This window comes from Aspergillus brunneoviolaceus (genome assembly GCF_003184695.1).
Source record: "Aspergillus brunneoviolaceus CBS 621.78 unplaced genomic scaffold BO95scaffold_61, whole genome shotgun sequence".
Taxonomy (NCBI): domain Eukaryota; kingdom Fungi; phylum Ascomycota; class Eurotiomycetes; order Eurotiales; family Aspergillaceae; genus Aspergillus; species Aspergillus brunneoviolaceus.
Window position 1 is genome coordinate 108,931 of NW_020290791.1, and position 12,032 is coordinate 120,962.

At 54.3% G+C, this 12,032-nt stretch overlaps 5 protein-coding genes across 5 annotated transcripts; 3 read left to right on the forward strand and 2 right to left on the reverse strand.

Moving 5' to 3' along the window:
* Positions 1–442: 442 nt before the first annotated feature.
* On the forward strand, positions 443–1,495 carry BO95DRAFT_419954 (TMEM14 family protein). Its single transcript, XM_025584511.1, has 3 exons — positions 443–643; positions 701–793; positions 879–1,495. Exons 1-3 carry the CDS (start codon positions 607–609, stop codon positions 1,073–1,075), a joined length of 327 nt encoding a protein of 108 aa, XP_025439291.1. The 5' UTR covers positions 443–606; the 3' UTR covers positions 1,076–1,495.
* An 85-nt stretch (positions 1,496–1,580) lies between these two features.
* On the forward strand, positions 1,581–3,806 carry BO95DRAFT_455557 (Zn(II)2Cys6 transcription factor; the record flags this gene model as incomplete). The annotated part of the gene is made up of 7 exons (XM_025588348.1): positions 1,581–1,587; positions 1,787–1,854; positions 1,933–2,012; positions 2,089–2,157; positions 2,193–2,709; positions 2,777–3,495; positions 3,557–3,806. 7 exons carry the CDS (start codon positions 1,581–1,583, stop codon positions 3,804–3,806), a joined length of 1,710 nt encoding a protein of 569 aa, XP_025439292.1.
* On the reverse strand, positions 3,406–5,397 carry BO95DRAFT_445685 (alpha/beta fold hydrolase). The gene has a single exon (XM_025587202.1). The coding sequence runs from the start codon at positions 5,160–5,162 to the stop codon at positions 3,876–3,878; it is 1,287 nt and encodes a 428-aa protein (XP_025439293.1). The 5' UTR covers positions 5,163–5,397; the 3' UTR covers positions 3,406–3,875.
* Positions 5,398–5,983: 586 nt separating this feature from the next.
* On the forward strand, positions 5,984–10,366 carry BO95DRAFT_227457 (uncharacterized protein). Its single transcript, XM_025581238.1, has 2 exons — positions 5,984–6,238; positions 6,308–10,366. The coding sequence occupies exons 1-2, from the start codon at positions 6,203–6,205 to the stop codon at positions 10,256–10,258; spliced, it is 3,987 nt and encodes a 1,328-aa protein (XP_025439294.1). The 5' UTR covers positions 5,984–6,202; the 3' UTR covers positions 10,259–10,366.
* A 959-nt stretch (positions 10,367–11,325) lies between these two features.
* On the reverse strand, positions 11,326–11,841 carry BO95DRAFT_227464 (uncharacterized protein). Its single transcript, XM_025581239.1, has one exon. The coding sequence runs from the start codon at positions 11,780–11,782 to the stop codon at positions 11,495–11,497; it is 288 nt and encodes a 95-aa protein (XP_025439295.1). The 5' UTR covers positions 11,783–11,841; the 3' UTR covers positions 11,326–11,494.
* Positions 11,842–12,032: the final 191 nt, after the last annotated feature.

Genomic DNA, 12,032 nt, shown 5'->3' on the forward strand with positions numbered 1-12,032 from the left:
CGATCTGCAGAGCAGTGCATGTCTCATCTTTACAATTGGTAGATATCTACCCTTTACTCCGTACACTGCGTGGGTAAAGTGGCTGGGTGTTGTTCCTGCGCTCCTGTTGTACAGGTATTTTGTGTTCGGCGCATGACGATTCTATGCGATTTTCTGGAATTTCAACAGCATAATACACCGGTGCAGTGACTCGGTCGAGAACTAATTTCAAGGCATTGTCGAATCTAACCAACAAGATCTCGGTGCTTTGACAGCTGGCGCGTACCCCGCTGCTCACTGCAACACAATGCATTTCATAAGAATCTCGAGTCCGCTGTATATCTGTCGATCTCCGAGCCTCCGCACATACCAGCTCAGTTCTGAGCAGAAATTCTAGCAATGGATATTTCTCTTTCTCAATACCCTTCATTCAACTGGCGATTCAACACTGCAAGCCTCCGCTGAATAATCGGGGTTCGCTCTTGGTCTCTTCCCGAAACTAACTGCATCCAGACTAGCCCACGGCCCCCTCGGACAGCTTAAAATACCACTCGGCATTGCATGACCTGCCATTGACAACAAACCGAGTTCGTGGCCTTGTCTTTTCTCGTCGAACCTTCTTTCATCATGGCCGAACACCCTTCTTTCACTCTCGCGGCTCTCTGTACGTTGCTCACAATATGCGGAGTGTGAAAGTCAATGACCATTAACAGCCACCTAGTGCCCGCCGGCGGTATCGCCGGGTTCATGCGAACTGGTTCTAAGCCCTCCCTGATCGCAGGCGTGGGACTGGGTCTTTCTTATGGATTCGCTGGTATGTTCTCCGCAGGGAGCCTGCGCTGCTCTTCTGCTACAAGACTTGAGTATTCTGTCCGAGACTTGTTACTGACTGGTCCCAGGCTACCTGATCAAGGAAAACAAGGACTACGGCACGGAGCTTGCGCTGGGCAACAGCATCCTCCTGCTCGGCTCGGCCATCCCTAGGATCATCAAGACCAAGGCCCGGGCCCCCATGCCTCTGGTCCTCGGCGCCACCGGTCTGCTGGCGTCGTTCTATTACCAGAAGAAGGTCCGGGAGTTCAGGTTCGGTGTTTGATTCGCTGTATTGTATGAGATGACTACTAAAGGCTTGATTGCTGAGATGATGAGGGTGTTTGTGGACGCCCTGTGTACTTTTACTGAGAATGAGATGCTGTATGTTATGTGCTGGGCTGTTCTACTTGGGCTTGCGATTAATCACACCATAATCCAGATGGATCACTGACCCGACAGGATTGGGGATCCTTCTGAGCAAACCATTGGCCAGGCCGATGTCTGATATTTGTCTTTGTTGAGCGGTGAAAAGCTCTACCATGATATTATGCTCCGAATCACTCGACAGTGCATAAGACACATCAGACTGATATACCGGGTCGATGTTGTTTGCTTAGTCAGCGTGCTCAGCATTTGTTAACTAACTAGTTAGTGAGTTATGTAGCGTATAGATCATCAAGACAATGGCTCTGCAAGCCGCTTCAAGATGATTAGGTAGTTGTTCTCAGCCCTTCCTTGGAGCAAGAATGCAATGTAGGACTGCTGCCCTGATCGGGTCGGTGCCTTGGATGCAAGGTCGGCTACGAAGAATGACAGGAAAGCGCGACCCGAAATTTCGGCTTCGGCAGGGAGCCCGGATCAACATCGCGTAAATCAACCCAGTACACTTTCGGTGTCAAGCCAGTATTTTGTGTCACTGCCTTCGAAATGGCCAGAACCACTCGGGCTAGTGCGCGATCTAAATCGACGGCATCGCAATCCAAGGTGACCAAAGTCTCAAAGACACCCAGGGTGCCTAAGGCGCCCCGACGCGCAGCCTGCGACTCATGCTTCAAGAAAAAGGTCTTTGTTGATTCTCTTTCCCCAGCTCCCACGATACCATGGCAAGAAATATTGTACTTTGATCTAATGAGTCCCTAGATACGATGCGATGCAGAATCCCCGCAGTGCAATTGGTGCCTCCACCATAACCTTGCCTGCACATATACGAGGCTTAAAAAGTAGGTCGAAATTGCGCCTGAGCCTCCCTCATCAGCTCCAACACTACATCCCAGATGGTCTAATCCACCACTCCAGAAGTACTGGTCGCGATACCGTATGGGAGGATGCTGCCAAATCGAATCTCATGTCTGCTCGTAACAGTCAGTTCCATCCGAGCAATATTGAGCACCGAGTCACAGACTAAGTGATTACTCAGGTACTGCAGCAAGGGCTACTTTGACCATGGCGTTTAATGACGGAGTATTCATGACGCCAGAGGAAGAGCAAAAATGGATCGGATCCTGCACTGGTGAGACGGTTGACCACGCGAAACTTTACGCAATTGAGCTTCCATGGTCAAACCCCTTTTCTGGCGCCAAGTCCCATTCTTCGTCGCCGGAACTTCCTTCCCGGCCTGTCGTCGAGAAGTATGTTAAAGTGTACTGCTCATCCTACCAGAGTCGCGTCTTTCCGGTAATCAGCAAGGCACTCTTTACAGAGACTCTGGATCTCGCCTACGGACCAACCGATGTTTTTGGCTCCGATAGTGCCAGATCATGCGTGTATGCGTTTCTCTCGGTGATATACCTCTTCGGGCTCAATGGTAATCTAGTTGAAGCCCATGATTGCGAGACTTATGCCCGGGCTGCGCAGGGCTTTATGGCTAGTCTTGTTTGTGAGATGACTCTCAGCGGTCTGCAGTCCATTATCATGCTTGTAAGTCGAGAGCTTCCCGTCTGGGAATCTTGCATCTTGTGTGAGTATCAGCTGACCTGCCACTTAGATCCAGCATCAATACTTCCTGGGTGATTTGCAGGCTGCTGCAGTTTCCGTGTCGATAGCCAGCCGCCTTCTATTCAGTCTCCGTGCTCACACAATGTCACCATGTGACAGCGCTTATCATAAAAGTGTAGCTGAGCACCACCTGCGCGATCTTTTCTGGCTATGCTATTCATTTGATAAAGACATTTGCTTGAGAATTGGGCAGCCTCCATGTATCAATGACACTCACTGTGACCTCACTCTGCCTATCGACTATGCGCAGCTGCAAGAGTCCAATTTGCAACGAGAGACCAGGTCGAATACCGATGACACACTCCCTCTTTTCCCTTTTGACCTTCGACTTTCGATGGTCAAGTCGAATGTCTATCAGGCTCTCTATTCCACAAACGCTGCGAAGAAGCCGGCTTCTGAGATATTATCGAGCATCCGGAGTCTGGATCAAGAGCTGGAACAATGGAGACAGAGCTTACATCCGGATATCCGGCCCACGTTGTCTTTCCACGACGAAACGCCGGTCAGTCGCGGCCTGAACACACAGGCAATCATGTTGCGGCTAGCATACTATCACTGCGTCACACTCATCCATCAAGCCATTGATAGGTGCCGTGGCTGCCAGATAAGGGATTTAGTCTCTAGTGCCATGCTGATCACGAATGTCAATAAGTCGACGCTTTCATTCCTCGAGGTCGCGATGCCTGTTCTGGCAGGAGAATGTTTCTGGTGAGTGCCTGTGTCTGCGTCTCTGCACGAGACGGGAATGGTTGCTGACCATAATCGACAGGGTGGTTATTTTTTACGCAGTCACTGCAGTCCTAGCGCTGTTTCGCGCTATCCTCAAGAACCCCCTAGATTCCAGTCTTATGAAAACTCTACGGGGCGTTCCTAAATTGATGCGTAAAGTCCCGGTTCGAACACCTACCCTTGGTGTTATCTTCCACGGGCACTTTCTGAATACTTTCACCACCGAGCTTGTCCGACTAGCCGAGGGTGCAATTGCCAAGGCAGACCAGGATGCACGTGGTTCGCCTTAGGCCGGCTTTCGAAGGAGAACGGGCCGCATCATGTCAGATATTTCTACTCTACGGTACCCTACCGAGTACTTATAGACTACCGACTAGGCTCAAAATCGCCTGGACTACCTCCTCTGGACTCTCCTGAGGCGCCCAATGTCCCACGCCGTCAATCAATCGCATCTCGCGAAAGTCACTGCACACTTCTCCATTTGCCATCTTTTCCAAGGCGCCAGGCTGCTGGTAGATTCCCCAGTCGAGCTTGCCTGACACAAACGTGCAGGGAAGGTCGACCTTTCGCCCCATGAACACCTCCGCGTCCCAGGTGTACTGCCTCCCTTTGGATGTCTGCACCCGGTACCAGTTCAAAGCCCCCTGAAACCCTGTCCGCTGGTATTCCCTCACGTACACCGCGAGATCCTCATCGGGCAGCCACTCCCGAGAGGCCCGCAACCCTTCCTCAGACTCCTTGCGCATGTGTAGCTCTACCGCCTCAGGCATCGTCGCGTCCGCTGGCATGACATAGTAGTACGGCATTTTGGCGAGCTCGTCGGCGGTCCAGCCGGTCAACGTGCGTGGCTCATTCCCTTTCCAGCGACCACTCTTGAGGTGGAAATACCCCCGCAAGAAGCCATGAAGCCCTTCCGCTCCGGGAGGGTGGAGCATTTCAGCGCTGGCAGACGGAGTCGAGTAGTACCATTTATAGTGCTTGCGGCCCAGATCCAGTAGGGCAGAGTGCACGTCGTCTCCTGCGCTGGATACGGGACCGTCGCCTGTCGAGGTTCGGGGGACAGCAGAGCCAGCTGGCGGCTGCTGCTGCTGCTGCTGCTGCTGCTGCTGACCATCCACAGATGTAGCAACAGCACTCGCTGGCGCCGGCATGCCATTGAAAGGATGGCTGAGCAGCACAACGCTACGGAAGAGATCCGGCCGGGCCACGGCGCACATGGCGGCGGTCACGGCGCCGCAATCGTGCCCGACCACGCAGTGGACGGAGGTGTACCCCAGTGCATACACGAGGAGGACGACATCGCGGACGAGGGCGGAGACGGTGAACGTATGCAGGTCCGCCTCGGCGTAGGGGCGGGTGTCCCAACCGCACGTGCGACCGAAGCCCCGCTGGTCGGGGGCCACGACATGGTAGCCGGCGGCGGCGAGACGGGGGATGACTTTCCGCCAGGAGAAGGCGATTTCCGGGAACCCGTGGAGAAGGATTATTAGGGGGCGGTCATGGTTGTTGTTGTTATTATTTGGTGGGTGACCAGCTTCGAGGATGTGGGTTGTTAGGGAGGGAGTGGTTATGAAGCGGAAGGTTATGCCGGAGGGGAGTGGAAGGGGAGAGAGTGATGGTGATGGTGGTGATACAGATGTTGTCATGATTAGGAGGGATTTGTGGAGTTGCAAAAGTATACGGGAGAAGATTGGTTACGGGAGTGTGGGGGGAGGTGGGATGTGAGTAAATGTGTTTTATGAGTAATTATGCAGAGATCGGGTAAGTGGCACGATCTGACGATCGGTAGATGGAGTTGATCGGATACAAAATTTAAGTCTTGCGCTATGACGATGATGTTGATGATGGTGATGGGGATGTGGGATGAGGATGAGGATGATGATGATGATGACGATGGGTCTGCCATGATGAAACTTTGAACCCAACTAACTAGTTAACTGTGTGGGCTCCAAAAGTGCCTGCCTGATGGGGCTTAGTGTAGAAGATCACGTTCTTGCGGCGGACCGGAGCTTTTCCTGATCGAGACGAACCAATGATGAATCTCCCCATTGGATTGAACTTTGGACCGCAATGGAACGAACCATTCTTGTTCCTCTCACTCCACGCAGGCTTATTCCTTATTCCTTTATTCCTTATTCCAAGCTGACTCGGGCTCAATCCCATTCGAACCTCGACCCGATTTCAATGACGCAACCAATTTCTGCAGCCCAACTACGGTTCTGGCCCTTTTTTCTCTCCTGCCGATAGTTAATCCAGACCAGACCAGACCAGACATCTTTCTTTCCTTTGCTGCCTCCCCCTCTCAGTACTCCGTACCTCCCCTCCCCGTCCTTCTCTTTCGTCTTGTCTACTGCTATCCTGTGCTGTGCACTGTGTGTGCCATCCCCCCTCATCTTCGCTTTATCCCGTCGTGCAGGTCCTGCATTCTCCTTGCTTCCTTTTCCCTCCCCCCCTTTCCAATATCCTGCATCTGCACTCACTCACTTTTCCCGTTGCTGCTGCGACTCTCTTTCCGTTTGTTTTCCTACCTTCCGTCGACCTCCGTCGCTATCCCCTTGATCAAAAACGTTCCTACACTTAATCAAATCGCCCATTCAACCCACCCATATATGCTTTAAGTTGATTTTGAGGGCTCAGTCGCTTGGAAACTCAATTGCGCTCGTTTTGGGCAACGACCGCCTGAGCCATGTTCCGCAGAAAGAGGAGCTCCTCTCAACATCAGGTAACCCCCTTCGTTCCGTGGGAATGGCATTCGGATCTTCGACGAGCTAAACGCCGCTCATTTATCTAGCATCCTCTCTCGGCCTCCTCCTCCCAATCCGCGCAATCCGCTGCCAGCCATGCTTTTCTCAAATCCCAACCCTCCTCCAGCAGTCTCTCCTCCGCCGCCGCGGCCGCCGCCCTGCGCAGCCTCACACCCACGCCGACACCCGTCGAAAATGTGCAGACCAAGCGGATGATGCAGCGGCGGACTTCCGTCTCCTCCCAACTCAGCGGCACGCCGAGCCTGCGACCCATCAGCGGAAATGGGGTCCGTCGCTCCAGCAGTTCCGCCTCCATGACGCATCGCACATTTCGAGATCAATCCCCGCGGCGACCCGCATCCAGCGCTGGACATGTCGACCCCGCACCGCCGCTCCCGTCCATCCCCCGCGAATATACCGGGCGAAAGGACCAAGCACGTCGATCGGTGAGCATGGGCCCATCGCTGCGACAAAGTCCGCGCGGGAAATCGATGGCCGACCAGGGAACAACCGGGGATCGCACTGCTGCCCCCAAGCCGCCGACACGAGCGCCTGCACAAGCGCCCGCGTCGACGCCGTCCCCTGAGCTGCGACGACCCGCGAGTCGAAACTCGATCAATTTCTCATATCCGATGGGCTCACGTCCGACATCGCCGACGGGTTTGATGGAAATGGATGCATCGACGACTACCTCTCTGGCTGGTCAGCTTTCCGCTCCAGAGTCTCCGAAGGTCACAGGCAATAGTCCCCGAGCAACGCGCGGTGCCAAAACAAGGGGTGTCTCCCCGGGTAGCCCGGGACAGCGTCCATCGTCTGCAGGGACTGCGGTGGCTGCTGCACAAGCTGCCATTGTACCCCGGAGCCAAGAAGCGAGTGCCGTTGCTGCGTCTCCGCGGAGACCCTCTTCTCAAGATCGAAGTATTCCGGACACAGCTCCGACCCAACAGCTCCTGGCCCCCGAAGCCCGACATCCTACACGCCCTGCCTTGGTGAAACGCCCGTCGACAGTGCCGGAAGATGCTCAAGGGGAGGAACAGGCAGAAACCTCAGGCCCCGCGCAGCGAGCAGAGCTCCCTCGTGGGGGTACCGTAACGCCAGAGAGCCCACAGACCATCAAACCACAATCTACACCGGACCAGACCAAGGATCAATTACTCAGTCCACCCATAAGCCCACCGAGCTCGCAGCCTTCCGTCGACGCCAGTGTTGAACAGCAGCCGTTACATATGCGTCAATCCAGCAGTCCCGGGCGCTCCGCTCGCTTCTCACGCCATCTACTGGTGGCGAACCTTCCGAGCGATCACCTTCACCAACCCCCACCAAGGTCCGTGTCCCCGGCCAAATCTGCACTGAAACATCCCCGCAAAGATGGCTTTGCTTCCGATCCCCACCCGGAGACAGTGCTGCGACCAGGCCCTGCGCTCAGTGAACTATCCGATGGCACTTCCGTCGCATCTGATGATGGTTCAAAGCAAGGGGCTCGAAAGAGGCATGCCAAAGTCAGCTTCGATGATGAGGCAGAAATCGTGGGCACGGCAGCGAGCCCGCCGACATCTCCCGACGAAGTTCTGCCCGAGTCGCCGCAGTCCAAGCCCAAGAGTAAGGGTGGGTGGTTTGCTAAGCGTAAGCATAACTTACGAAGCGCGACGCCTGATGAATTCGAGCATATGTTGAAACCTCGACTTGCTCTGCCATCATTTGGCAGCATTCGAGGTAACAGGTCGGGAGGCCAGCCGGAGCCGCAGCCTCGCGAGATTAGCGACAATGAATCCACGACTTCGTCCGACTCTCCAATCGATACGTCGAGGTTTTCATTCTCTAATGACCATGCTGTGGGAAGTGTCCTAGCCAATTCTCAGAACGAGGCGCCGCAAGAGAGCACGACGCATAACCGTCCAGCCAGCCCCCTTCCAGCAGTGTTGGAGCTAGAAAGTCCGCCAGAATCGAGTCACCGGGATGATCGGGTAGAACAGCCCGGCACGGCAATCAGCCGCCCGGCGGAGGTCAACGCCCCAGCCGAGGCAACACAACCACAAACTCCTAGACAGAATTTGGCAGTTCCTGATATTACCGTTCAGCCAGCTTCGCCCGAACTTGAAAAGGAGCGCCCGAGCTTGGAATGGTACGAAGTCCCCGGGGGCTTCCCACGTTCCTCTTTAGACTCGGACCCCACACAGGCAAAGCCCAAGAGAAAGTCAATCACATGGGACGACACCGATGTCATGGTCGATTCAGCCGCAGAGCGAGAGACTGATGACGAGTCCGGTGAGAGCATTTACAGTGATGCGGAGGAGGGCGTCAATGGCCATGGCTTTGGCTCTATTGATGCTGTCGTCGATGGCCGGCAGTCGGCCCCATCGTTCCAAGGCGCAGCAGCAGGACTTGGTCTTTCCGAAAAGAATCAGCATCATACGGATGACTGGTCGGATTCGGAGTATCCACAGACCTGCCAGATTGCCCGCGCGAGCTCTCCTGTGCAAGACACAGCCCTTAGTTCCGTCCCAGAATCCACCGAATCGGTGCATCAAGCTATGCCTTTCTCGTCTCCCTATCCTCCTTTCGCCGCTCAGTCACAGGGGAAAAGTCAAAGTGCTTCATCCCAAGCCAGTCTCGCACGATCGACTTCTCAACATGTCAAATCTGTTGGACAATCCAACCTAGGCAATCGTGCAGACAACACGGCAACGAAGACTTCTGACCTCCCGCAGGCGAGTGCAACGCAGTCAACTGCTACTCAAGACCGGGCCAGGCCAATGTCCTGGAGTCCTGCTGCCATGCAGAATGGAGTCGGTAGTAAGAATCGTGCGTCAGCAGTGAACGGCAAGGCACCAACTCCGCGAAGAACATTGTCCAGTGGCAGCGATTCTTCGAGTAGTTTCAAGCGAGCCAGTCGTCCATCTCGGGCAGAGTCGAACCACACTATGCGTCTGACAATGCGGGGCGGCCCCCCAGTCCGACAGGCCCCAGCCCGGGCAATCTCCCCACCAGCCGACTCACGTCCGCGTTCGCCGCAATCGGGGGGTAATATGCGGACGACGCTTCGAATGAACGGAAACAAACGCGAGAAGGGCTCATTCTTTTCCAACAAGTCGCCGAAGAATAAGGTATCCAAGGTACCGGGTAGTCGATTCACTTCACGCTTCCCTGATTCGGACGACGACGAGGGCTTCGACAACTGGCGATCACGATATCGGTATGACGACTCTAGTGACGACGAGGATGAACGAGCCCCAGCTCCGCTGCCCCCTGTTCGAGGGATACCTCGGCGACAGGGCGCTCACGATGGCGATTCAACGGAGCTAGAAGACAGCTCCGACGAGGAGCGACAGGCGGCTGCGTCTCGACCGCGAGCTGCTGTGCCATCTCCCCGCAAGTCAGGCTCAACACGGGACCCTGCCTTGGCAGCAGTGGCTCGGAGTCGTGGAATGACGGATGAGGAGATGGACGAGTTTCTTCAGCCCAATCGAGGGCGCAAGGCGGGACTGTTCCACCGGTTCAGCATGCGCAAGTCCAAATCGCCTGTCAATCGCAGGTCCCTCACAAATGGTACTACTCGAAATGGCGGTCTTCCAGAGCGTTCGCGAGCCGAAGGCGAACCAGATCCCCCGCTGCCTGGAGCTCAAACCAATGTCGTCACCACTATCACGGCGACCAACCCGCCGCCGCCAACCTCGTCCAAGCTTGTGCGACGTGCGTCGCAACGGTCCTCGCGCAGTGACGGATGGCCATTGCGAACCGAGCGCAAAGAGTTGGGAAATGCACCTGCAGCTACCACCAACGGTGTTGACGAGCGCCTCGCGACAGTTGATGAAGATGTCCGCAATAAGCCGATTACCGCTCCTGCCGGTGGACCCGCCTCTAAAGAAATCCAGGATCCTTCCGTCCCAGCATCAGCAATGAAGAACAATTCTCGTCCTGCTGCAGACGTTGTCATTGGATCTTCTGGACGCAAAAAGCGCTTTCCCCGACTCCGCAAAGCTTTCGGCTTGCGTGACTGACCGACTCCACACTTTTTATTCACTTTCACTTCTGATATATATATTGCACCATCTTTTGCCATTCTTCTTCCCTCCTTTGCACTTTTTCTTCTTTATTTGATCCATTCGATGTACTTTGTTATAATAACCGCGGAGCCTACTTTGCATCCGCAAACCACTACCTATAATCATAATGCAGGCCAATGATGCTTACCAAAAGGATTTTTGTCGGAGAGTCTAAGCAGCTTTGCTTTCCACAACAACAAGGATAAAGTGGGTGGAGGCCACCTGATTCAGTGGTATTTGTGTGTGTGTGATGGAGGAGCTTTCACCACCGGGGTACTTTAATGAGATATACGGGATTCTTTCTGTTGTTGTTGTTGTTGTTGTTGTCTTCCACATGTGGTTGTGGCTATGGGTACGGGGACACCTGGCGCTTGGGATCGGTGGCGGTCGGATGGTTGGATGGACGGACATATGGGATTATGTTTTACTTTCAACTAGGGTTTGAAAATTGGTTGATACCCTTCGATTCAAGGTCGTGTTGAAGATGCGCGGTCCATGGACTGAATAAGACAGTGTTGTTGTGTGTAAGCTGAATCTAATCAACGGGGTTTGTCGATGACCGTTCAATATAAACTTCGTACTTCCTTGATCTTGAGCTAAAGGGGAAGGAGTACTCCGTACCGTGGACTGACAGTACTGGAGCTGGGGTAGGGGTGATATCTCGTTCCTGCAGGAGTACTATAGCTGAGCCTCAGGGCTCAGTCTTCCACCCACCTTCCCATCTCGGCCATCAATTCCTCAGTCCTCTCTTTTCCAGGCCAGGCCACGCGGGTATCTCGATCTCCATCATGGAAGAGATAGACAGATCCCACGCAATGTCCCTAGTACAGTACAATACAGAGACACGCCCAACGCGCGCACGAGCAGAGCAAAGAAGTACTGTACTGTACTGTACTATCCTCTACCGAGCAGGGATATATAGATGCCCTGAATCCTCTGCAGACTTCCACTGCATAATAGAAAGCCTTCTCCCCCCCCGGGTCAGACAATCCATGATCTGGATCCCCCATCCCCCATCCCCCATTCCCCATTCCCCTTGGACAAAACAAACCCATCGAATCTCAGGTCCATCCTGCCACCCCGCGTTCGCGTTCAGCCCAATAACCAGGTAAACAAGCAGTCTGCCACCCTACCGCACACCACACTGTCCCCAAGTCAATCAACGTATCTGCCTCCCCCTCCTGGCCCATTTCATTGGAATAGTACAGTCGAAATCAACCCGTCGATCCCATCTCCATACCAGAGCACCCGCCACCACACGCAGGAGTGCCATCCCATCGACGGGAACCCAAATTCGCGCGGGGATTGGCGCAGAGCTACGGAGTAGCCTACCCGGGAGAGCCGACAGCGCGGCGTACGGTACTGCACTGCACTGCACTGCACAGGTAGGTGTACATGTCTACTACAACAGGATAGCCAGGTGTGTGCATACCTACTACAACAGGACAGGACGGGACAGGACGGGACAGGACGGGACATGATACTACCCCCCTTCTGAGCCTCCGAGTGGGTAAGATATACATTTCTGAATTGGATTGAATGTATGTATGTAACCTACATATTCATTAATTGACTCCTCGCGCAGGAGTCGGAGGGGGGGGGGATTTCTTTCCTTTGTTTGGAAGGGGGCAGGCTCCGGGTGTATTTCGCTGAGATTTATCATTGGTATTATAACATTATAAGTCCGCTAGCCACGGGAGAAGAAAGAAATAACAGTCATGGTGTCTTT

Coding starts and splice junctions, on each gene's coding strand:
- BO95DRAFT_445685 (XM_025587202.1), bottom strand. CDS start 5,162: ATGACAACATCTGTATCACCACCATCACCATCACTCTCTCCCCTTCCA.
- BO95DRAFT_227457 (XM_025581238.1), top strand. CDS start 6,203: ATGTTCCGCAGAAAGAGGAGCTCCTCTCAACATCAG. Junction 6,239..6,307: donor GGAGCTCCTCTCAACATCAG/GTAACCCCCTTC, acceptor TCATTTATCTAG/CATCCTCTCTCGGCCTCCTC.
- BO95DRAFT_419954 (XM_025584511.1), top strand. CDS start 607: ATGGCCGAACACCCTTCTTTCACTCTCGCGGCTCTCT. Junction 644..700: donor TTTCACTCTCGCGGCTCTCT/GTACGTTGCTCA, acceptor ACAGCCACCTAG/TGCCCGCCGGCGGTATCGCC. Junction 794..878: donor TCTTTCTTATGGATTCGCTG/GTATGTTCTCCG, acceptor GACTGGTCCCAG/GCTACCTGATCAAGGAAAAC.
- BO95DRAFT_227464 (XM_025581239.1), bottom strand. CDS start 11,782: ATGTCCCGTCCTGTCCCGTCCTGTCCCGTCCTGTCCTGTTGTAGTAGG.